Source organism: Scardinius erythrophthalmus (genome assembly GCF_964197995.2).
Source record: "Scardinius erythrophthalmus genome assembly, chromosome: 24".
NCBI classification, from domain to species: domain Eukaryota; kingdom Metazoa; phylum Chordata; class Actinopteri; order Cypriniformes; family Leuciscidae; genus Scardinius; species Scardinius erythrophthalmus.
Genome location: NC_138244.1, coordinates 12,031,656 through 12,056,768, shown reverse-complemented (window position 1 = coordinate 12,056,768; position 25,113 = coordinate 12,031,656). Strand labels below are relative to the sequence as shown.

Sequence of the window (25,113 nt, the reverse complement as noted above, 5' to 3'; positions counted from 1 at the left end):
TATTAATTATCGCCTAGTTGACGACTTTGTTACGTGGTACATGTTGCTTTTCTCCGCGCTGACTACAGTTGGCCAATCATCGTCGTTTGTGGTTACGTGTGTAATACATTTACAAAGACTACTTAGTCAGATAAATATTTTTTGTGTGTGTCAGACTGTATTATATTTTAATTAATAGATGTTTAATTTTATGTGCTTCATAGTATTCATGTAACGACAGTGCGACATAATTGTATCAAGGTTTGAATGCGGATCAACGGCGAATTGCCGTATTTGGGCCACCAAGAGCCCCCTAGAGGAAGAGTGATATTAGCAAGAGTTAATGGCGACTTATATATTTTTGTTACAGTCTATGTATTTGTAATCATATAGCATGCATGCGCAGTCCGCTGTGGTTGGATATGGCGGCGCTGGTTAGAGCACTGAGAGCTGGAAGGGCCTTGCGGGGTCTCGGCAGCGGTAAGCGGGGGACAGTGACAGGGCGTCGGGCATTAGCGGTTTAGTCCACATTCGTTATGTTTAAAAAGTTGACTTTAGTCGCTGTCGATGGTGTATCTTGTAAATAGTTCTGCCTGCTTCCAAGTAAGGCAAATGTAAGTCAGCTGGGCGACTAGAGAAGGTGACCATGAAGGACAGGATTGCGCGTGCAAACAAAAAGTGCACATGACAAACCATAACATTGGTTGTGTAATTCAGCTTGATGGCAAATGCATATTGGAATAATGGTGAACATCAACTGAAACGTGTGCAATTGCATTACATGGAGATAAGCTTTTCCAAATGTTTTTCAAAAGTAAATGGTTTGCAAAGCAGGGAATACAACTGAATGCTGACATATTAACCCTTGTTTGAGATTATTTCACTTTTATGAATCTGATCCACTATATAAGAAAAGAAACTGAAGGCTCAGCGGTGCAGACTTTTTAAAATGTAGGGTTGCAATGCTTTTATTACTATAGAGCATGTTTTATGATCTAATTATGGAGTGTTTTGATGCATGGTAATTATTTTATGTTATGCACTATTACAGTTGCAGTTCAAGGCACAGTCAGTGCCCAGTGCAGAAATGTGAGACGTGGATTCCATTGTGCCACCCTGTTACGATTGGCCGACGACTCTAAAAGTGGCACATCTGTACCACCTCCATCCTTCCATGAGGTTCCCACAGCTGGAGAGAGCTCATCTTCTTCAGAACCTTTAGAAGATGGCCAGCCAAACACCAGGTTAGAGCCCCAATCCTCCAGACCTGATAGAATATAAGAGTTGAGTTAAATTCGTCATACATGGATCAACCCTGCTGTCGTTTAATCTAACCTAGTCCATTTGGCATCTCAGTTATCAAGATCAGAGCGGCGAACACGGCGAAGACTACGAGACTGAAGAGCAGCTCCAGGTTCGCATCCTGACCTCGGCTCTGGAGTTCGTTCCGGAGCACGGCTGGACTGTGGAGGCCATCGCAGCTGGAGCAGAGGTTTGTGTCTTAACGCTAAAGAAAACCTCAAGTATTGTAAATATTATTAGACAATATAACGGTAATTATATGCTTTGTGATTCAGACTCTTGGCCTGTCATCAGCTTCCACTGGGATGTTCAACAATGGAGCCGGAGACTTGGTCCTGCATTTCGTTGCACAGTGTAACGCTCAACTTGCCAATACATTGGCAGAGCAACATAACCTGGTCCAGCTTGGCCAGGCGGAGTGAGTTTAATATAATTCATTATTTAATATGCTAGTATACTCGAGAAACAAGATTTGTGTCAATGTTAAGGTGTGAATAACGGGTTAAGAAGCCACCCCTAAAAACTGTTTTTATGGATGTGAGACGTGGATTTCATTGTGCAGCCATGTTACGAATTTCCATTGACTCTAGTCTAAAGTGACTTAAATCTCCTTGTGCTGAATTTTTTTAATAGATGTGTTTATTTAGAATTTTTATATAGATTTTTTTTTTTTGTTATATAACATCCAATATTATATTATATTGTATTGTTGTGGATTTAAGTTTTTATGTACATTTGTACATATTATAGCTACATATTATATTATTGTGGATTTATTTATAATTTATTTATAATTTATTTATAATTATTTTGGGTAAATAATAATATCAGTGCTTTATTTATGATTATTTGGAGTAAATTATCACATCAGTTACATAAGTTTTTATGTAAAAAAAGTCTTGTTACATAACATTATATTACATTATTGTGTTATTATTGAGTTATTTATGTGAATTTGTCCCCCTACATGTATTATATTATATTATATTATATTATATTATATTATATTATATTATATTATATTATATTATATTATATTATATTATATTACAGTGGATTTATTTATTTATGGTTTATGATTATTTTGGGTAAATGATAATATCAGTGGTTTATTTATGATTATTTTGTGTAAATTATCAGATCAGTTACATAAGTTTTTATGTAAAAAAAGTTATGTTACATAACATTATTTTACATTATATTATTGTGGAGTTATTTATGTAAATTTGTCCCTCTAAATGTATTATATTATATTATATTATATTATATTATATTATATTATATTATATTATATTATTTTTCAGTGGATTTATTTATTTATGATTATTTTGGGTAAATGATAATATCACTGGTTTCAGTTGTTTTGTTGTAATTGAAATTAAAGGAATTAATCATGCTTGAATGCTTATTTTAATATATTATAGTGTGGATAAATAATTATAAATATAATCAATTGTGAATTCAATTGTTTAGGTGTTGTAATTAAAACCTACATGTATTTTTGTATGTGTTAGATCAAAGGAAACGGCAGAGTTTCTGAGAGACACAGTAGAGATGAGACTGCGGATGTTGATTCCTTATATTGACACGTGGCCTCAGGTATGCGCTGCCTCATGCAGTCTCCTCTCTCAAAACCTAAACTTCAAATGCTTAATCTTTAATAAGCAATAATTCATTGGTAGTAAGAAAGAAACACTGTTGTTTATGTCTTCTCTGCCTTTGCAGGCCATGAGCATCCTACTACTGCCACACAACATCCCCGACAGCCTGAAGCACCTGTCCACGATGGTGGATGACATCTGGTACTACGCAGGCGATCGCTCGACAGACGTGAGTGGCTTCTCTGATCTCGCTCGCCACCGTCCTCCTTTCTTTGGTGTGCTAATCCACCTGTATTTCTTCTCTGTCTTAGATGAACTGGTACACGAGGCGGGCGGCACTGACGGGGATCTATAACACCACAGAGCTGGTGATGGTGCAGGACTCGTCTCCTGACTTTGAAGAGACATGGGCCTTCCTCGACAATCGCATAAAAGATGTAGTTAACATGGCGAACACGGCTAAACAGGTTAACTGATGAAAGACAGAAAAAAATGCCATTTTTGTGCTATTTCGCTCCCAAAATGTGATCAGCAAATATTATTACTAATATACTGCGTAATCTTTGTTTGGTTTAGGTGCAAGCCACAGGAGAAGCCGTGGTTCAGGGACTCATGGGAGCCGCAATTACGGTAACCAGGCTAAAATACAATTTCCAGATAGAAATATATCAGCCCTAAAACCAAGTCTGCTATTTCAAGTTGTTGGTATTTTAGTGATTAAATAAAAAAAAAATTAAAAAACATCCTTAAAGGGATAGTTTCATTTTGAAATTAAATTTTGGTATGTTTTAGCTTACCTCAAGGGCAGATGTAGGTGTCTTTTTTTCCGCAGTAGTTTCAATTTTGATATTTTTAGGTCAAACCGTTCTTGTCTGTCAGTCATATAATGCAGGTCTATGGTCACTGTCTCAAAGAGCATGCACAGAGTCCAAATTAAAACAATTCCCCATCGTCCAAATTAAACAATTCCCCATCGTAAGTACACATTGATGGCCTAAGACAAGAAACGAGCGGTTTGTGTGAGAAAACGAACAGTATTTATATCGTTTTTAGCTCTTATACACAGCCTAAAATATAGTAAAAAGAGCTAAAAACGATATAAATACTGTTCGTTTTCTCACACAAACCGCTCGTTTCGTGTCTTAGGCCATCAATGTGTACTTACGATGGGGAATTGTTTAATTTGGACGATGGGGAATTGTTTTAATTTGGACTCTGTGCATGCTCTTTGAGACAGTGACCATAGACCTGCATTATATGACTGACAGACAAGAACGGTTTGACCTAAAAATATCAAAATTGAAACTACTGCGGAAAAAAAGACACCTACATCTTGGATGCCCTTGAGGTAAGACATACCAAAATTTAATTTCAAAGTGAACTATCCCTTTAAGGGTACTTCTACACGAGAACGGTGTACTAACAATTTAAGTTTAACCTTAGCATTAACTTTTTCCCTACTACCTTTTTTTTTTTTTTCTTTTTTTTTAAATCAGGGTCTCAGTTCTTTCTTTTGATATATTACATGTTCAGATATTCATACAACAAAACATTCTGGTGGCCATGAAAACTTTGTGAATATGATCAAAAATGCTGGTGGTCGCTGGCAACTTTTTTTTCAAAAACACTGGCAGGGAAAGAGTTAAAGGTGAACTAAGTAACTTTTTTTTACCTTAACTGAACAGCTTCGGAGTCATTGGAATGGTTATATTACTTATTTCGAGTTGAATGGTGGTCGTTTCGCACCCCCCTGGTGCCCGTGAGCGGAAAATACGCACTTGCAACTTTGAGCCGGCAGGTCGCCGGCCGCCGCGTCAGGAAGTCTCGCGTGATATCAGGTCTCGCGATGTAAACAATTGCTTTACGGCCAAAATAAATCTGCTAAAATGCTGTCATTATTGCGCTCCCTCACGCTGTCCGAACCCGAATGAAGAAGACGTTTTAAAGAATGTTCCATCTGCTTTGATGTCGTTGATCTATAGCCTCTGGTGTCTGAGAATCACCAACGAGTTTTTACAACAGTGTTGTCAAATATCTATTCCGAAGCTGTGGGGGGAGCTCTAGAGAGAAACCTGCGAGCAAAAAGCGAGAATACAGCGAAGAAATCCCAAAGCTACTGGGTGCTGCTTTAAAACGCTGAATGACTAAAAACGCTGTATTCTGCTGCCAGGCCAGTAGTTGGCGATGCCTCCATGTAAAGAATCACTACATGCTTGTATAGACTGAAAGCAGCACTCAGTAGCTTTGGGATTTCTTCGCTGTATTCTCGCTTTTTGCTCGCAGGTTTCTCTCTAGAGCTCCCCCCACAGCTTCGGAATAGATATTTGACAACACTGTTGTAAAAACTCGTTGGTGATTCTCAGACACCAGAGGCTATAGATCAACGACATCAAAGCAGATGGAACATTCTTTAAAACGTCTTCTTCATTCGGGTTCGGACAGCGTGAGGGAGCGCAATAATGACAGCATTTTAGCAGATTTATTTTGGCCGTAAAGCAATTGTTTACATCGCGAGACCTGATATCACGCGAGACTTCCTGACGCGGCGGCCGGCGGACAGCCGGCTCAAAGTTGCAAGTGCGTATTTTCTGCTCACGGGCACCAGGGGGGTGCGAAACGACCACCATTCAACCCGAAATAAGTAATATAACCATTCCAATGACTCCGAAGCTGTTCAGTTAAGGTAAAAAAAAGTTACTTAGTTCACCTTGATCACGTAATACACACATGCATGTCACTGTTTTCACAAATTCGAGTCAATAACGTTATACTTTTCAAAAAACGTACAAAGTGCATAAAAAGTTTTCAGTTTTTAGTTGAAAATTATGTGAATTTGGTAAATACATATTTAAATATTACAAATATTTTGATGTTATTAAATGTTTAATGCTAGAACATTACAAAATCACTGAAGCCGTAATATTTTATTTATTAATTTTATTTCATTTTTAATAGTAAGCTTTCTTTTCTTACAGCTGAAGAATCTAACAGGGATGAACCAGAGACGATGAGTTTCCTCTGATGTTCCTGCCTTTGTTTTGTCTCGTCTTCTACTCGACCCCTCGACTGAGCAGCGCAAATGTCTGACAGCTCACTCACCCACTCTAAACCAACTAAACATGATAAAATGATCACAAAGAAAGTGTTTGTGCTACGATACAGGGTCGATAATCACACCCTTAGCACTTTTAAATGGGCCAGCTGTGCCATACCTAATACCTCTATTTGTATCGTAACCCGAGCCCAACGAGGAGACAGTTTTCCTTTCAGGCATTGCAGTCTGCTGCCACACTCTCTGCATTTGTAAAAAAGTAAGAATATGAATGTAAATTGTATTTGAGAGTCCCATGGTCATACAGTTTGTGTCTGACTCATTGGCGAGTCCCTTATTAAAAGAAATAAAGGGTAACCTATTTACAGAACAGTGTCTCAGTCTGTTATTTTTGATGTTGCAGATTCGACCAACTCTTACAAAAATGTTGTAAAAACTTCCATATTAATAAATATTATGATTTTACAGTAGTAACCATAACTGTAGTGAACATGATATTATAAGATATCACAATGACTTAATTAGTTGGTGGGTTTGTTTAACAATGCATTGTTTTAATAATATATTGTTCCAAGTCCACAGAAAGACATATATGACTTTTATTCTAGGTTGACGCGTAACGGTTTCTGAGGACTTTTAGTATGTCTAACCGGAAGTGGTACTACAGTGATCCGGATGCTAACGGAACGAGGGCGGCTAGTGACCAATGAGCTGCTGTCGTTTGTTATTGTGCTGAAGAAGCGCTCGATGCTGGAGTGAATGAAAGACAGACCGCACATATAGTTCGTTTATTTATTATCGTCTTAATCTTGAGCTAAATTTCACTATGCCGTATGCCAACCAGCCCACAGTGAAGATCACGGAGCTGACGGACGAGAATGTGAAGTTTGTGATCGAGAACACGGATCTCGCGTGAGTGAAGTGATCATTTAGCGTTTCAAAGCAAGTGTGTTATAATGGCATTGAAATTAATGTTTATTATGTTGTTACTAACAGAAATATGATATTTTTAAATACCGCGTAACAACATGTAAAAACTATAGTATATGCATCTGGCAAGAATCATAAGAACCATTATTACCATCAATTTACCATGGTACCACCATAGTACACTTTGCTGTCCCATGATTTTGAAGCATTAAAGCCGCACAATTTTGTTTTAATAAAAAAGAAATTAAGTGTTAAAAAATAATTATATATATATATGACAAACTAAAACCATAAAGATAAAAGATTGAATATAACAATATTATATATTTCAAATTAAAACAATAAAGATAATTTTATTTATTTACAACTTTTTTTAAATGAAGTATTATAATATTAAATATGCTTTATGTTCATGTTTAATGCTAGAAAATTGCAAAATCACTAAAAACAAGGTTTAAACTGTATTTGACCTGCTGAGGCCAGTGCTCAACATTTTATGGAGGTTAAGCACCTTTCATTGACCTTTTTAACTAATGTTCACTCATTAATTGAAAAAGGAAGAGTTGCAGGCTCTGTTTGTACCCTGTTCATAGGAAGTACCTGTTACTATTAAATGTTTTTTTAATATTTCTGTATTTTGTTTTTTATTCAGGGTGGCGAACTCTATTCGTCGTGTGTTCATGTCAGAAGTTCCAACCATCGGTAAGGCTCAAACCATCTCAGTCTTCAAGATGTTTTTATTTCTAGCCCTTCTAGATAGCTTTTATACAGATAAGTTCATGTAATAATGTGTTTACATGATTCAATTATGCACTTTGTCTTTTAGATCTGTTAATCTGATGTAATGTGCTTGTTTGCCAGCTATCGATTGGGTTCAGATCGATGCCAACTCCTCTGTGCTCCATGATGAGTTTATTGCACACAGAGTGGGTGCGTTTGGATAAAATCTTTCATTTCATTCTTCTTATAATGCATAGTGCGGCCTCTCAAAGTTATCATGCTCGTCTTTTACAGGGTTAATTCCACTCACAAGTGATGACATTGTCGACAAGATGCAATACTCACGAGTAAGTATTAAACTCTTAAATGCATTAATTGTAGAGAAGTGGAAGGTAACATTTGGCTTTCTTTGGTTTCCCATTAGGACTGCACATGTGATGATTTCTGTCCGGAGTGTTCGGTTGAGCTCACGCTTGACGTAAGATGTACAGAAGATCAGACGCGACATGTGACCTCACGAGATCTCCTGTCCAATAACCCCCGGGTCATCCCTGTATGTATAAATTCTCCTCACAATCTCAAATACAGACTGTGTTTTCTGATGTGCTGTATCTTGTTCTTCAGGTAACATCCAGAAGTCGAGACAACGATCCCAATGACTACGTAGAGCAGGATGGTGGGTCCAGTTCCTCTGTATAACTTTCTGTATAATCACTCAGATGTATTTGCATTCATCATTTGGGGTTTTCCACAGACATCTTGTTGGTGAAGCTGCGGAAGGGTCAGGAGCTGCGTCTCAGAGCGTACGCTAAAAAGGGTTTTGGCAAGGAACACGCCAAGTGGAATCCCACCGCAGGGGTGGCGTTTGAGTATGACCCAGACAATGCGCTGAGACACACGGTGTACCCACTTCCACAGGAATGGTATGGTTCTTATGCAAGCCTCTAAAATGCGAGTAAATCTTCATGCTAGTCGACTAAATAATGTCTAGCGTTAGCCATTGGCTAATAAATAGTTAGATTTCACTCGCCAGTGTTTGAGTTAGAGGCTAAGTATGAGTTTAGCACAGATATATTGAACACTCTGACTGAGCACTTAATCGTCTTTAAAGCACGCTATTGCAGTTTATCTCGTATCTGACGCACTGTAAACTGTAGTGTGAAGGCGCCCAACTCGCCGTCGCTTAGCTGAGAGCACTCTGTTTCTCTCACACATGCAAAAAGAGAGAGTGAGAGTCTTGCATACCACGTAGAATTGACCCGCTACATGTAAATTATATTCTCTGCTGTATTTTTCAGTCAAAACGGAGTTCATTTGGAATTATTCAGCCTTTAAGAACAAGCAGAAGCCACTGCCGGCTTCTTCAGAAGTGGGCGGAACTAATGCGCATTCGCTCACCTATTAGCGTCCCTCAGCAGATCAGTTCGAGCGAACGCAGATAACGTGATTTATTTATTTATTATGTACCTTATGACACATTGGTACATAAATTAACAAACTGGGAAAATCTACCAGCCACAAATGTTTCTCACTGATCATTATTTATTTTTTATTATTATTAATAAATAAAAAATAAATTATATTAATATTTGTGTGTGTGTGTGTGTGTGTATATATATATACACACACACACACACACACACACAGTATAATGTCAAAATGCCGGTCTTGGCAATTATTCATGCTAACACAGCCAGTTATGTTCAAAGTGAACGTAAACAGTTGAGAAAGAAAACGCATGTGTAACAGTATAATAGACCCGTATGTCAGGTTTTAAAGTGACAGCAGCCTAATAAACCTGCTGCCAAATTATGAAATAATATTCAAAATATATATATGGCAGTTTTCCGGCATTGTATTTCAAACCACTAGCCACAGTGGATGGTGAGCATAAAAAGTTAATGTATAATTCTGTACCTTTCCTTTATTGTCAGGCCTAAAAGTGAATATTCAGAAATTGAAGAGGATGGAGTTCAAGCTGATTATGATCCTAATGGCAAGCCAGAAAGGTAAGGGAGTTTAAACTCATACATACTTGCGTAAGGATATATGCAATGGAATTATTGTCCCTCTGTTGCACATATTTTGAAAGCGTGTTAAAATGTAGACAAGATAATAATGCACAAAAAGACTAAATAACTGCAGTATTCTGTTTTATATTAAGAAGAATTTCTTAAATGTGTTTGTTGCCTCAACATTGTGTTTGATATTTTTATTAGTTTTATATAAATAAATATAAAGGCAACACATTTAAGAAATTCCTCATCATATACAAACAATTTGCTTTTATTCAAAATCATATTTGTTATTTAATTGACATTGTATATGCATCATGTGCTTGCAAATTGAAAAACATTGTGAAATAGTAAAAAAAAAGCATGTCAATACAAATAAAATAAAATTTCCATTAAGGTTCTATTACAACGTGGAGTCCTGCGGTTCACTTCGGCCAGAGACCATCGTCATGTCGGCTTTTGCTGTCCTTAAGAAGAAACTGAGTGATCTGCAGACTCAGCTCAGCCACGAAATTCAAAGCGATGTGCTCACCATTAACTAAACTGATAAAATACTGCTTTTTTGGGTCACGTTTTGGGGAAAATATATTTTTGCAGCTGTTATTTGTTACTTTGCATGAAACCTGTTATGATGGAGAATTCTATTAATAATAAACACATAAAAACATTGTCGTTTCATTCCATAACTAGCACAATGTGGGGGGGGAAAAACACTATGAACACCAGAGGGCAGGGTTTGTGTGAAAAATATATATAAAGAGGCCATTCTGTTCATTAATACATGGTTGAAACATAAAAAGACAGCGTGTATGGTCATGACAAGGCATAGAACAGCATGCTGATAATGGGAAGATTTTATTTCAAGCAAAACAAGCCCTGAAATGGATGTAACAAATTTACATAAAGCCTCCCCGAGACAAACTATGTAAACAAAACACATGGCTACGTGAGACAGATTGACAACAGATTGTGCAATCCTATTTATTCGTCCCGTAAATTTAGGTTGTTTCAAATACATGAGTGTCGAGGGATTTCGAGGAAAGTGCAGTCACAAAAAAAAAACTCTTTGATTTTAACCATGAATTCTAGTTTAGCACAAAATTACAGCAACATAGATCAAGTGAATGCATTCCTCACAAGTGTGTGAGACAAATATGAAGAAAGAGAACTCGTAGTCCAGCTGTAATTAGGCAGGAACTCCTGTGTGTCTTCATATAAAATGCGTTTTTAAAATCGGATTCTGACGATTCAATGCTGTCGTTTTTGCCATAAATATAAAGTATCTGTTTTCTGATATCGTAAATTGTGAATGTGCGGTCACATTGGCGATATTTCAGCAAAATTCCGCGGGCACAAACTCCATCAGTAGCAATGTATGAAGCACTGCCCATACACAAGCGTTCTGTTAGTATTCGCAGCGAATTCGCGCGATGAACTTGAACACGAACTTTTTCGCGAAACTCCAGAACGGGCGAAATTTCGCGGAACAATGGTAAATGTGACCGCTTTGTAAGTGGCCTGAAATATGTGCTCGTTTTGTTTTTCGTCAAGTATACACACCACACAAATCTACATGTTTACTTCTTTCTTTAATTACATTGTCTAAAAGAAGCAGGTGACAGTCATTATCTCGTTATTTTTCATATCTTCTAATTCACTGAGACCTATGTATATGTAAATTTCATTTCATAATATTATATATTGTACTGTGGAATACTGGCAAAGAAAGACCAAACAGTGTTTTTTAAATTTGTGTATTGCTTCTTAACTGATACCACATAGATTTTTGGCACACCACATATCAGAGTTAAATGTCATAAAAATTTCATAAATATTTCTATAAATCTTTAAAATACTGTGCTGTTTCCTAAAATAAGATATATAGAGATGATTACTCTAACTCCTCTAAGGTCGAGAGATAAGCAAACATATATAATTTATTTCTGAATCTCTTCACTGCATACTTTAACGTTCATCATAACTTTATTTCATTCACAGCCACTCTCAAAATCTGTCGCCTTTCCCTCAGTTCTGACGTTACCCACAGTGCTTTGAAGGTGAAATGTGTAATAATGCTGGCTGTCCCTTCGTGTCTGTGATGTTTTAATCTCAAATATGAACATTATCTCCATTCTGATTCCATACCTGTGGGGTTTTATGGCGTTTTAAGTCCGATAAAATGTATGCATCTCTGAGAAACGAGACTCTAACAATGGGAAAATCACAACTAAATCGTAGATGATCTAGAGATGTTGTGGTGTGTCAAATTGTAACACAGATAGGCACACATTGCAGTTACATGTTTAAATAAATAACATAATAAACAAATCATAACTTCTCCCAGTTGTTGAGCAAAGCAAAAGGATTGCAGGACATAAAATGAAAAGGACAGGTTTTGGTTAAACAGGACAATGAGAATTTACACCTTGTGAAACCACTTCAAATTTGTTGTAGATGGTTGTAGGTTTAGCAAAAAAAAAAAAAAAAAAAAAGTCCAAATCAAATTTCAATAAAAATTTAAATAAATATAACAATTTATCGATATGAAGTCCTGTATCAGTTACAATTGACGAAATTGATATGTATAGATTAAGGAGGTTTCCTGTAGTTTTGTGGACGTTCCTTTTTTACCACCCAACAATCAAATGATTCTCATTACACTCTCAACACTCTATTCTCAAAAAATAAATACATAAAAATAAATAAAAATGAAAATTCACCACTTAAAGTGAAAGACAGATACATACTGGCCCTTTCAGAGTGATTGTGTCAGTGTTCAACTCAAAGCTGTCAAATTTGACAAAAATTAATTGTCAAATTCTACTTTAATTTGGTTCATTTCCATTCATCCATGAGACTTTAGATATTTCAGTGTACAGATCTTGTGTGTTCCAGTGAAGATCCATTATTTCAAATAAAACTCTCTGAAGGTGAAGGTACAAATAAAATGTTGGTGGGAATGCCGCAGACTTCCTTACTGCATGGAAGACACCTAATAGTAAACCACAATTCAGAAAGACCAAAGAGAATTGTTGATCATTCAGACAAACATCCAATGTTAGCATATTACAAGACTCGAAGATTCAAGATGGTGGAGAGACCTGCTGCTTGCTACGGTTGCGTTTATTCGCACGTAGGGAGATTTGAACTCTGTTTTCAAGTGACCACGGCCCTTCTAGGACTGTCCGCAAAAGAACTGAGGGACATCTAAATGCCCGCCGATCACATTTCAGAGATTCATGTACCTCTAGGTCAGAGGTTTAGGAGGGAAAAAAAAGCAAGATATTTATTTCATAGGCAGCTGATACATAGACAAAGGTTCCCTTTTTTCCTGAAGAAATATTCTCTGTAGAATTGTCTTAGCAAATATAGAAAATGGATCCCCAGCTCTGCTGGTTTCAGTGCATTCAAAGGAGGCCAAAGTCCTTAAAAGCCAAAGGATAGTCAGCTCATGTTTGTAGTTTCCATACAGTGTGTTGGCTTCAATGTCCTCTCTGGTGCTGGAGCTCTTGGAACGGAAACGCAGGGAACCGTTTGTGCTTACGTGGATATTTTGAATGCTTGAGTTTCTTCAGGATGTGTCAGTTCCTAAAATCCACCAAAAAGCATGATAGGACAACAAAGTGTTCAAATTAGTGAACTGAAATAAGGGTAGAGGGAAAACGAAGCTTATGAACAAGATGCGTGGAGTCCTGATGAGGACGTCTCGCCCAGTCTCATCTGTCTAAGAGGACTTTTAGCGCCCGCTCGATGTTCATTCTGTGACCCACACGGGTCACGCCCAAATCGATCAGATCCTCCTTTTGCAGGTTGGGCAGGTGGCTGCCCTCGATATCGTTGTCCATAAAGGCATCCCTGTGCTCGCCCAGGTTCAGGCTCTCAAGCCAGTCAGCCACGTCCTGCTTGCTCCACATGAGGACGGGTTTGGTGGCGAAGGGCTTGTTCGACGCTGCCTGGATGAGGGTGAGCGGGGAAGGGGAGCGGCTACGCCCCGTGCCTAGGCTGAGGGGTGGTGTGGGCAGGCCAAAGACATCCGTCATGGTGGGGGAAGTGACCGACGTCGGGAGGGAAGAGGCACAGCTGAGACCAGAGTCTGGCGGGGACATGATAGGGCTCGGGGTGTGGTGGTGGGAAGGCAGGCTGTCGGCCTGTCGGCACGGTGACGGGGCAGGCACGTTGGGGCCAGGCTGGGCAGTGAAGGTAACGGTGGTGTTCTGCTGTGTACCTGAGATGAGGGATACACCATCCTGATTTCTGCAAAGACAGAAGGATAAAAGTGAAGGAAAAATGAAAGAAAATAAAGGAATATGTATTAAGATGGAAAACATATTACACTTGAGGGAGACTGAAAAACTCTACTCCTGCATGGTTGGCAGTTCTTAAGACCGGTGTTTTACATGTTGCTATGGTGTTCTGGGTGCTTACTGGTCCAAGTTAAAAGTCTGTATGTTGTGGCTCATGTTTTGTCTGTTTTATTGTCAGCCAGATTAAAATCGGAAGTCAAATGACATAGAAAACTAATACCACACCTCTCCTCAACAAACTGCATTATATAAATATGAATGATAATATGAGTGAAACTTCTGAGTAATAAAGCCTGGGTGAAAAAACATAACAAAAAAAAAACATAATTAATGTACAAAATTTTACTTCTATAAAATCTGATACAACCACATTTTTTAATTTACATTTGTGGTGTCCTATTTTTACAAAACCTTACAGACTCAAGTGGATTTAAATCAAAAACTTACTCTCGAAAGATGCCTTTAAGGATGAATTTGTTTTTAAAATTAATTTTATTTTTGCTGATTTTAATAAAAAAAAAGTGTCCTGACAGCATTTACTGTTACATAAATGACAATTATTTTGAGGAAAATCTGCTTTAATTATCATTAAAATAATGCAAAAATAGAAAACAGCATAATTTTTTTATGCAAAGTATTACTTTTAGTTTTTTTTTAGGGGGGGGGGGGGGGGGCAAAATATGACTTGGACTTTATTTAAACACCAATGTATATTGACAGTATGCATGTACTGTAGGCCTAGGTGGTTTAGCTTTAAGGAGGCAGTGAATGTGATGCTCTTTAGCAATGCAATGTCCTTGCCCCAGGTTTCTTCTACCCAAGGTGTGTTGGCCTACATTTGTTGAAGTAAACTTTTATATTTTCATCTGATGTAGCACAGCAAATAAAACCAAAGACAGACTCGTGTAAAGAGCATTTGAACTACTCTGAATTGATACAATGAAAATACATCAATAACAATATACTGTACAGTATGCAGTTACACGTCCAGCCCATAGCTTAAGATCAGTTCAATGTGAAGAAAAAAAAACATCTTTGCTCAGTGTGCTAAACATAGCACACTGCCTGGGCTACAAGTGCATTTTAGGGTCAGTTTTCTGGTCTGTAAATAACATCATTCAATTATGAATGAGACATGGAACTCCATGTCGATGGCAAACCACTGCCTGTGCAATGTGGCAGCCATTGGTGTACTCAACCTTTGCAAATGCAAATCAAGTCAATTGATGATGTTTCGCAAAATAAATGACATGTAAGGTTCAAAATCGAATGAGCTTTCTCTGTAGGAATCATCAGTAAAAAAAAAAAAAAAAAAAAAAAAAAAAAAAAAAACAGAAAATGGCAAAAGACACTAGATAAATATTGATTAAAAAAACTCTTCATACAATACTAAATACAAAAGGAAATTATCAAATTGTTTAATGTTTAAATTTTACCCAAAATTATAGTGCAAATCACACATTTCAGTTATGATTAAGCCATAAAAAAACTGCCCATGTTGGCAGCAGACAGGTCGGAACTCCTTATAACCCTAAACGTTTTTTTTAATTATTTATTTTATGAAATATAAAAGCCTTTAAGAGATTGCATAAGAGAATCTAGAGGTATGTTATGGGAGCAGTTTGGGTGAAGTGACAACTAAGTAACAAATGGTCCATGCTGTAACAACACACACATACCTCCTTCCTCTGTGGTACGGTCTGTGTTCATCATCACACTGACGTTGCTCATCTCTTCCTCAAGGCTGTTCTCATTATTGGGTTGCTAGGCAACTCTTTCGTTCTCCAGCAGAGTGCAAACACTAATCTGAGAGCCTAAATGTAAGCCTATGATACAGGAAGGAAAGAGGGCATACCTTGTTCCGAAGTGAGTCCTGGATCCCATTGGAGAGTCTAATGCTTCCCCTGACTTTGGTGCTTTGTCCTTGTTAACATGCTGCAGAACTGAATTGGTTTCAGGACCATGGGGGCCTTTCATCTCCGGAGGGTCACCCCACAACTTTGAGGTTCGTTGCGTTGGGGTTTTTAAGGGTTCTGGTGGAATAGATCCAGGGGGCGGAGGTGGGACAGAGGAGGGCATTCTGAAAGAGCTCACGTTCTCGTCTGGCAAAGCATCCTTGTAAAGTGCATTGCTCTTGATGGCAGGTTTAGGTTTTGGCTTGGACAGGATCTGAGACCTGTCCACCAGAAAGGCTTGTCCATCTGCATAGACAGTGCACGTGTCCAGGGTCTCACCTCCTTCAGAAGACAAGGTGGAGATGCTGGACACAGTAGAGATGGTGCTGGTGGTCTCCAGTTGGGGGTCACCGCTGCTTCGGCTGTCAACCTCAATGCCAGAGTCAGTGATTTGTTCGTAGGGCTCTAGTGGCCCAGGAGGGAAGCTAGGCGGTGTGCAGTTTGTAAGGACCGTTGGTCTTTTGATTTCAGAAATTCCACCACCTAATGGGGGATAGTAGGGAGCAAGAGAAGGCCCTTTTGTACCATTTGCTTTCTGTTTGAGCAGTTCAGCTATAGTCCCCGCCTGGTCTTCAGGAATGTCAAAACTGTTGGCAAACTCAAGAGGGGGTGGGAGGGGTTCAGCAAACACAAACTCTTCATCAATGTCGACAGAGGCCAAGGGAGGTGGAGGGATGCCGAAGGGCAACTTGACAGGCTCATCCACTGAGCTAACAGTTATGATGGTCTTGCCATGTGGAGCAGCTGATAGCGCCTTGGGAGCTGGGGGGTTGGTGGGAGCTGGCTGGTTGGGGTCGCGAAGCTCCCCAGGGGTGTTGTCGGGACTCGCTGCCTCGTCCCTGTCACCCTCTGACAAGCTGTTATCCTCCGATTTTGCCCCATCTGTGGTGTGTACCATCAGCAGACCAGCTGACTTTTGCTGAGAAGTGTCCACAATGTCAATCAGCATGTTCTTCTTCTCCTCAGGCCTCTTCTCAGGCTTGCCCAGATCTAGCTGATACTTGGATTCTGTCTCATATTTGGACTCTGTCATCTGCCTCCGCAGACCCCCACGGGGACGGCCCATAGTAGCAGTACTTGAGAAGCCAACCTCCACATTTGGTCTAAGCTTGGTGTCGATGAAAAGCGGTTTATTGAGGTCAAGTTTGGATAGGTCACTCTTTAGCGGAAGAGGCTGTGATTGCTCCCTCATGGCTCGGTCTCTGGCTGCTAACGCTAAAGCTAATGGTGAATTGGGGTCAAGTGGTTTGCCTGTTACCGGGTGAACGTAATTCCCACTTCCTGAGCTGTAGGTCTTATGAGCAGGTAGACTGATCGGGCTGTGTCCTGTACGAGTGCTCAACAGTTCCCTTACCATGGTGGGCTCAGGGCTGTTGAAGTCTGTCACATTGCCTCCACCTCTAGGGATGCTAAGTAGTGATGAGGGAGGTGCCATTAGCCTACGCAGCCGCTCATCGCTGCTAAACATGCCCTCATCTATAGATTTGGAGTGTCTCAGACGTGGAGCCGGTCTAGGTGCCACATCCTCATCACCCGCATCTGTGGACTTAAAAGATGGGGAGTTGCGATGAGCATCAAGCCTCTTCTCCCTGTCTCTGACTGCACCGGCAATGGCAGCTGCAAAGGGACTACCTGCATTTAAGCCATCTTCAGGACGCAGTTGCCCTGGGTGATCCGGTGTGGTCGTTTCAATTTCCATGCTACTCCCTTGACTGCTCTTACCACTGCTGCTGGTGGAGGGCTCTTTGATTATTATTGTCGGAATTGGAATGGAGCAGGTTTTCTCAGGACTGTCTTCTACATTGGATTGTTTGACAAGCATTCCCTTCCTTCTGGCAGGCTTGTTGGGCACAAACAGTCCAGCTTGACCCATCTTGCCCACATCCGAGTAAGGGTTCTCAGGGATTAGGGCACGGCGCATATGAAGACTCTGTTGGGCTGTTGGGCTATGATTGTACCCCTCAGATTCATACTGCTCAGGACTGTCTCTGTAAAACATACCCTGATCTCTCCACCCAGCACCTTCACCTCTGTCTGGGGCTGTGCTGTTTGCATTAGGACTCTGTGAAGTAAAGCCTGGTCTGATGGTGCCGTATCCTCGACCAGCTGGGGCGGGAGCATTATTATGAGGTGGAGATGGAGGGGAGATGGCTGGTGGGGGTGGAATATCCTCTGATGTGTCAGGCATTGAAAGGCTTCTTGTAAATTTCAACATTGGAGGAGTAAGGAACTGCTTTTCTTCTTCGGTTACTCCTGTAAAGGAATAAAAGAGGAAAAATCAACAAGCTTGGGGGTGCAATCACCATCCGGAAACAATAAATATGAAACAACAAAGCAACTGTTACATCTTGAAAATATGTCACATCAGTGAAAAAACACCCAGCAAGAGTGGGCTGACCACCGAGTGTAAACCAAATATTTGTATCATTTTACAAAGAGCTGAAATATTTTTTTTGTGCAATTTGTCAAAATAAAGGACTGTGTAAAGATTTACTTCAGCAACAAAACAAAATTGAACAATCACACACCTATAGATGTTTGCCGCCGTATGGTTCCCCTTGGTATACCCAGGAAGGGGCCTCTAGGACTCCCTGGCTGTTGTGGTGAGTCTACTGCTGCATCCTGACTATTGCAGAGAGACTACAAAAGACAGAATAAGGCTGACATGATAATAAGGACAAGCAGAATGCAGCACTTTTGCAGAGCATCTTTTCAAACTAGGCTTCACATAATATGTTGAAATGATTTTATTAAAAGAGACTAAAACGAAGAAATAAAAATAAATGTCAAGCAGTGAAGCATACTCACAAGCCTGTACATAAGTACACTCTAATTTAGGCATGCATGGATGCATGCATGGGCAACGGTCTTACCAGACATGTGAAAAGTGGTTATTGCAGTTAGGCTACAATACAATTCTTAACAATGCCACGGGAGTCCAGAACTCTAGGGGAGATTAGACAAGGCACGCTTACATTCATTTCAGGGCTGACAGCGAAACACTTGCTAGTTGGGCGTGGTTTGACCGCCGCCACCCTCAAATCTGTGTTTGAGTTGTCCCACATTGGTTTCTGGGGGGGTACGACCTCATCCACTTTATCTGTAAGACAACAGCATCTTAAATTAGAAAGCAGGAAGCTACATTTAAAATAAACTCAGTATCAAATATTGCTAATTTCCTCTAACATGATCCTCAAAAGCAAGGATCCGAAACCAAGCAAGGATCCAAAACCGAGCAAGAAAGGCGACAGAAATAGATACAACGACAATGGTCAAGGTCAAAGCCGTGCAAGCGCTTCCTGGTTCCATTGGAGAAATCTTAGCACTTCTTTCAACGGCCACTGCGCAACATGCTAGCATTTTTTTTTTTTGACAGCTCCCATGCATGGGATGATTACTTAGTGTGACTTGAAATACAATCCTCTTCTTCAGACCCTCATTATCTGAAAGCTGATCATCTACACAGAAATGGAGGAAAGGGAAATTCAGAGTCTGATTTCCGAGCATAAACGTCAAAGACTGAATCTGGTAACACACACACACACACACACACACACACACACACACACACACACACACACACACACACACACACACACACACACACACACACACACACACACACACACACACACACACACACACACACACACACACACACACACACACACACACACACACACAACCCCCTGTACACCTGGCATTAAAATGTTTCATATCTGGATATTCTTTAATTGGATTTAATTATTCTTTACAATCACACTTCCTTGCATCATTTATCAAACTTTAAAATCAGTGGTGACAACTCAAAACGATTTCTGTCATGCTGACAGACAAAATTAAGATATTGTGTTTCCCTACATTCTAAACATTCCCACAGTAAAATATGCTAATAAAGATTAAAAGAGAAAAAAGAAGGAAATAAACTTTAAAGCACCCAAGATTAAAAATCAGGAGAGATGCTGACAGATTTAATTAAATCAGGTGACCCAAGCGCATGACTGCAGTATAATTTGTGTCAGATAATTATTGTAGTGCGGCATTATCATTTACAACTTTATCGAATGTTGTCAGAATTTGTGTCTGACCACCTCAGAACGCGGTTTCAGTGGTTCAGTTACAATACGTTCTACACTTGGGTGCTATTTATGTGGTCAAGTGCTGACCATACATATCTGGAAATGCTTGTCAATGCCAGGACTAAAGGGGGCCACAGTTACAACTCTTCATTTGGCATTATATGGATATATACACTCAGATTTTAAATTTAAAATCCCATCATAACCCTGAGGCGAAGCTTATTTTAAAAAGAATACTACCAAAACAGCCCATTCAGAAGAATCTGTCTAGTTAATATTCATAACAGAAAGCATATCTGACTGCAGAAAGAGTATGCATTTGTTTTTATATAATCTTGATAATATCTAAATATAGATTAAAAATGACTCTCTTTGATGAACTCAATACGTACAAGGCTGTTTTAAGGACACAGCAGGAGTACTATGCAGCCAGCCATATTATGTAAACATAAAACTAATGCTTACAACGGTTCAGAAAATATCGTCTTCAAGAAGACAAAGGAGTCCATTCAGCAGCCTTAAGATGTTATATCATATCTGTGCATCAGTCACAGGTCATCATATTCCTGATCATTGATAACAGCGGTGATAGCTTTACAATGAAAATATGGCATTACATTTTGCAGGTGGAATGTTTCTATATTAAACATATGCAGCATTATTTCCATGGCAACGTCTTGTTTCAGAGTGTTCTTTAAAGTAGTAGTTCTTTAAAGGAAGAAATTATCTTAAAATGTCCAGCTTTAGGATTTCATCTTCTCTTTGAGGAGCGAAATGTAGGCAGGATCCATTATATCAGTAGAAACAAGGACATGTATCTGAAGCCAGTTTTGGCATGGGAAATTCGTGGCTCTTGTTCTCTCAAGCGTATCCTTTTTATAATAGAAGTCAGGCTGTTGAATAATATATTCTTACATTGCAGTTTTGAAGATCTAGGGGGTCAATAAGTGAAGCTAAAGGCTTATGGAGCATTCTGCAGTGTAAACACATTTGGCCTGTTTTCACAAGTAGTCTTCCATTCAACTGGTAAATTTTGATTATTGGAGAGAGAATACAAATTATTTGCACATTTCTTTCACTGAATCATATCAAAAAAGCTAAAATTGTGTTAGAAAAATAATAACTGTTGCTAAGCTGAGTTGACAAATATTTAAAGAGTGCTTAGGGAAAACTCACCCTTCTTTTTCCTCAAAGTGGCTTTAACATAAAAGAACAATTCAGCTTTATTCAAGTATTAAAATTCAGAGATAATTTCCAGAAAACATGACGAGGAGAACCAACGTTTGGAATACTCAGTATTCCTCCACATGGCATTGACCTGTGCATAATGTAATGCCATTTTAGACGGAAAGCAACAACAAATCCATGCAGTTAACTTTTCAACACTACACAAGACAAGTAGATTAGTATCCAATATAACAAAGTGACAAAAAAGACAATTAATTCCTGATTAAACAACATAAATAAGGATTTAATACGCATGTAATACTGCTTACCATTTGTGCCATTGTTTAATTAATAATAATTAAGACAGCATGACCCATCAAACCCTAGATTTAGCTGTGGTCACCAGAATAAATCCTTCACAATCCAACAACGATCCGCTCAGGTGAAATGCGTAATGCTTTTACAGTGAATGTGAAGGTAGTACTTTTGTTTTCTTTAGTAGGGACTACACAAGAACTGTGTATGGACACAATGTCCATATAATCAAAAATCTCTGTCTCAAAAAAATACATATAACAAAGTCACATGCATGCCAGGGAAGCACAGCAGTACAATTTGTACATACAATTTGTAAAAAAAATGTTTTAAATAATCGTATAATACCTTTATCCACTTTTAGGTCAGCATGCAGGAAAACAAAACAACATCAAAGTTCATTTCATAATGAACGGTAGCTGTAGAACAACAAAAAGTGTCACAGGTTAAAGTGCATTCACAAGACATTTTTGTGCTTAAAAACAGTTAGATGTAACAGAACAAAATGGAACTGAACCTTTTAACTTCACATGTCGTCTTAAAAACGCAGCTCTCATGTCATGAGACACCAAAAACATAACACAATGCAACATAACCTGTGTGAATGGTCCCTTATCTTGTTAAAAAGTATTAAGAGAAACTAGACAGATGCTTCTGCTTGGCTAGACTGAGCTTACCTAGGTCTTCTAGCTCTGAGGTCATAGATTTTGAACGCATGGACAAGGCTGTGGAGGGAGCCCTCCGTGGTGGTGGTGGTGCTATAGCAACAAACCAAAAAAAATAAAAAAAATAGAGCAGGTACAGTAGATGCTTTAGCCATGGGCTGTAGCATTCCAATGGGGAGGCATTGTATACAACAACAACAACTCATGCATTCAAGGTTTGCCGATTCACATTTTAAATAATGAATGCAAAAGAAGAACTTAAAACACAAATTAATAGTGTAATTAAAATCAGTGATTAGTAAAACTAACATTAGCATTATGGAAAAGCAATGGTTAGAATCACATGAAAGGAGTTTTGTCAGCCTAATTTTCATACTTATGACTAAACATGTTCCTTCATGATCCAGTTAGTTGGGAAACCCTGAACAAATCAAGACGTTTACCTTTCTTTCGAGCCGTGTCATCAGGGTCTAGATTTCGACTGACCGTCACCACTTTGATGATTAAGTGGTTGCCGCCGTGACGAATCATGTTGACCACTTGTTTGTGGCCCACTTTGACAACATTGTCCTGGTTCACCTATAAAAAGAGGAACAATTAAGCATCAGCAGTGGTTTACAAATTATTTCCTTTACAATGAAAATGCCTTTTAGGCATGTTCAGTAGGGCTGGGAAGGCTTGACAACCGCACCACCGCGGTGGCTGAGTAGCACCGGCGGTGGTCCGCCAAAACACATTTTTTTGTATGTGAATGCTGTTTTACACGAATATTATGACACGAGTGAAGCACAAAGCTTTGTTTACAATAGAAATAATAGGTTAGCAATTAAATGTTACATCGCAGCCATGGAAACATTTGGATTCATGACGATTCATTAGACCGTACCATAGTACTGCGACCGCTCTCATTAGAGTTTTGATTTGCTCTTAGCATCCGACCCTGGTTGTATATCTCTATTAGTGTTACTGGATCTTAGTGCTGCATTTGATACCATCGACCACAACATTCTTTTGAATAGACTCGAAAATTATGTTGGCATTAGTAGAATTGTACTAGCATGTTTCAAATCATACTTATCTGACCGTTATCAGTTTGTAGCAGTAAATGAAGAGATGTCATATCGATCAAAAGTTCAGTATGGAGTACCACAAGGCTCAGTTCTAGGACCGTTGCTGTTCAATCAGTACATGCTATCCTTAGGAGATATCATTAGGAAGCATGGCATTAGTTTTCACTGTTTTGCTGATGATACTCAGCTCTATATTTCTTCACACCCCAATGAAACGCGCTAATTCACAAAATTAACGGAATGCATAGCTGATATAAAAATTTGGATGACTAGTAATTTCCTACTATTTAACTCTGAAAATACAGAGATTATAATTATTGGACAAAAAACTTCCTCAATTAATAACCTAGCATACTGTCTAACAATTCATGACTGCTCTGTCAAGTCTTCGTCATCGGTTAGGAACCTGGGTGTGCTCTTTCATACCAATCTTTCATTTCAAAGTCACGTTTCTAGCATCTGTAAAACCGCATTCTTCCATCTTAAAAATATATCTAAATTACAACATATGCTTTTAATAAAAAATGCGTTCATGAGATTATTGTAATGCTCTACTGGGTGGTTGCCCTGCACACTTAATAAACAAAGTCCAGTTGGTCCAAAACGCAGCAGCTCGAGTTCTCACTAGAACCAGGAAGTATGACCATATTAGCCTGATTCGGTCAACACTGCATTGGCTCCCTATTAAACACCTTATAATTTTTTTAATATTGCTGACTACTTACAAAGCACTAAATGGTTTAGCTCCCCAGTACTTGAGCGAGCTCTTAACGCATTATAGTCCTTCACGTCTATTGCGATCTCAAAATTCTGGCCAGTTGATAATACCTAGAATATCAAAATTAACTGCTGGCGGTAGATCATTTTCCCATTTAGCACCTAAACTTTGGAACAGTCTCCCTAACATTGTCCGGGAAGCAGACACACTCTGTCAGTTCAAATCTAGACTAAAAACGCATCTCTTTTACCGGGCATTCACATAGAATATTATACATTTCTATTATTCAAATCAGTTAAATGATTATTAGGCTGCATAGATTAGGTCAGGCGGAACCGGGGACACTTCCTATAACACCCGATGTACTCGATGTACACCTCAACAAACCTGTCTCCATACTGGCATGATGACTCCGACCTCCAACCAGATGGAACTAGATAAATATTCTGAATGTTCTGATCCAATCTAACTTCTGACCTGTAATGCTGCCTGAATCATAATCATACACTGTTCATTCATTGGCCAGAGGAGAACTGGCCCCCGACTGAGCCTGGTTTCTCCCAAGGTTTTTTCTCCATTCTGTCAACTGATGGAGTTTCAGTTCCTTGCCACTGTTGTCTTGGCTTTTAGCTTGCTTAGTTGGGGACATTTAATATTCAACAATATTATTGATCTGCCTTTCTTCAGGTGGACGAAGACGCAATTTTCTTCTAGAAACAAACTCTGTAGTATTATTTTCATGTTATCACTATGAAGCTGCTTTGATACAATCTGTATTGTAAAAAGCGCTATATAAATAAAGGTGACTTGACTTGACTTGAATGAGAGAGTTGTGCGTGAGCCCATAAATTTAAGCTTTGTCGTCTTTGTATTCTGGTTTGCAATCTGGTCACCCGATTATCAGCGAATTTAACAATATTCCATTAGTTATTCCACTGGACATGGAATCTCGTTTCTTTTCCCAAATCTTCACTCACGTCTCGCCCATTTTCGAAGGGGATTATGAACGTTTCTTCCTTCGCTTTTAATTAGGCCTATTATATTCACATTCTTTACTGTGGTAAAGTAGACAAATAGCCTTCCTTTTTACTTGCATGTCAAATTCTTTTTAACACAGTTTGTGTTTATTATTAGACTTGGTAAGGCGCGTCAAGTTTATTTGTAAAGCGCGTTTCACATGTGCGGGTGATTTTAGTTTCGCTTTCTCTGGCAGCGCAAAATCAAACATAGCCTAAATGCCT

General features: G+C 38.9%; 3 protein-coding genes across 3 annotated transcripts in view; 2 read left to right on the top strand and 1 right to left on the bottom strand.

Annotated features, from left to right (window-relative positions):
* The first annotated feature begins 84 nt into the window (after positions 1-84).
* Positions 85-6,304, top strand: coq9 (coenzyme Q9 homolog). Its single transcript, XM_081355608.1, has 9 exons — positions 85-459; positions 1,031-1,223; positions 1,336-1,471; positions 1,557-1,699; positions 2,796-2,880; positions 3,007-3,111; positions 3,194-3,349; positions 3,459-3,512; positions 5,858-6,304. The coding sequence occupies exons 1-9, from the start codon at positions 378-380 to the stop codon at positions 5,891-5,893; spliced, it is 990 nt and encodes a 329-aa protein (XP_081211734.1). The 5' UTR covers positions 85-377; the 3' UTR covers positions 5,894-6,304.
* A 287-nt stretch (positions 6,305-6,591) lies between these two features.
* polr2c (RNA polymerase II subunit C) lies at positions 6,592-10,508 on the top strand. The gene is made up of 9 exons (XM_081356875.1): positions 6,592-6,846; positions 7,517-7,566; positions 7,726-7,794; positions 7,879-7,931; positions 8,009-8,137; positions 8,209-8,260; positions 8,339-8,507; positions 9,519-9,593; positions 9,997-10,508. The coding sequence occupies exons 1-9, from the start codon at positions 6,761-6,763 to the stop codon at positions 10,139-10,141; spliced, it is 828 nt and encodes a 275-aa protein (XP_081213001.1). The 5' UTR covers positions 6,592-6,760; the 3' UTR covers positions 10,142-10,508.
* Positions 10,509-13,315: 2,807 nt separating this feature from the next.
* Positions 13,316-25,113, bottom strand: part of shank2b (SH3 and multiple ankyrin repeat domains 2b) — a gene marked incomplete at its 3' end in the record, with an annotated part of 96,257 nt that continues 84,459 nt past the window's right edge. The window contains exons 17-23 of the mRNA XM_081356874.1: positions 22,528-22,663; positions 22,097-22,177; positions 21,114-21,158; positions 18,834-18,958; positions 18,387-18,498; positions 15,759-18,111; positions 13,316-13,853 (exon numbers count right to left, since the gene is read on the bottom strand). Of these exons, the coding sequence (XP_081213000.1) occupies positions 13,316-13,853; positions 15,759-18,111; positions 18,387-18,498; positions 18,834-18,958; positions 21,114-21,158; positions 22,097-22,177; positions 22,528-22,663 (3,390 nt within the window). The remainder of the gene's footprint in view (positions 13,854-15,758; positions 18,112-18,386; positions 18,499-18,833; positions 18,959-21,113; positions 21,159-22,096; positions 22,178-22,527; positions 22,664-25,113) is intronic.

Bases quoted from the DNA above. Each gene is read 5' to 3' on its own strand.
- polr2c (XM_081356875.1), top strand. From the start codon at position 6,761: ATGCCGTATGCCAACCAGCCCACAGTGAAGATCACGGAGCTGACGGAC. The intron at 7,567-7,725 runs GTAAGGCTCAAA...CTTGTTTGCCAG, and splicing joins GTCAGAAGTTCCAACCATCG to CTATCGATTGGGTTCAGATC. The intron at 8,261-8,338 runs GTGGGTCCAGTT...GGTTTTCCACAG, and splicing joins TGACTACGTAGAGCAGGATG to ACATCTTGTTGGTGAAGCTG.
- coq9 (XM_081355608.1), top strand. From the start codon at position 378: ATGCGCAGTCCGCTGTGGTTGGATATGGCGGCGCTGGTTAGAGCACTG. The intron at 460-1,030 runs GTAAGCGGGGGA...GCACTATTACAG, and splicing joins CTTGCGGGGTCTCGGCAGCG to TTGCAGTTCAAGGCACAGTC. The intron at 3,513-5,857 runs GTAACCAGGCTA...CTTTTCTTACAG, and splicing joins TCATGGGAGCCGCAATTACG to CTGAAGAATCTAACAGGGAT.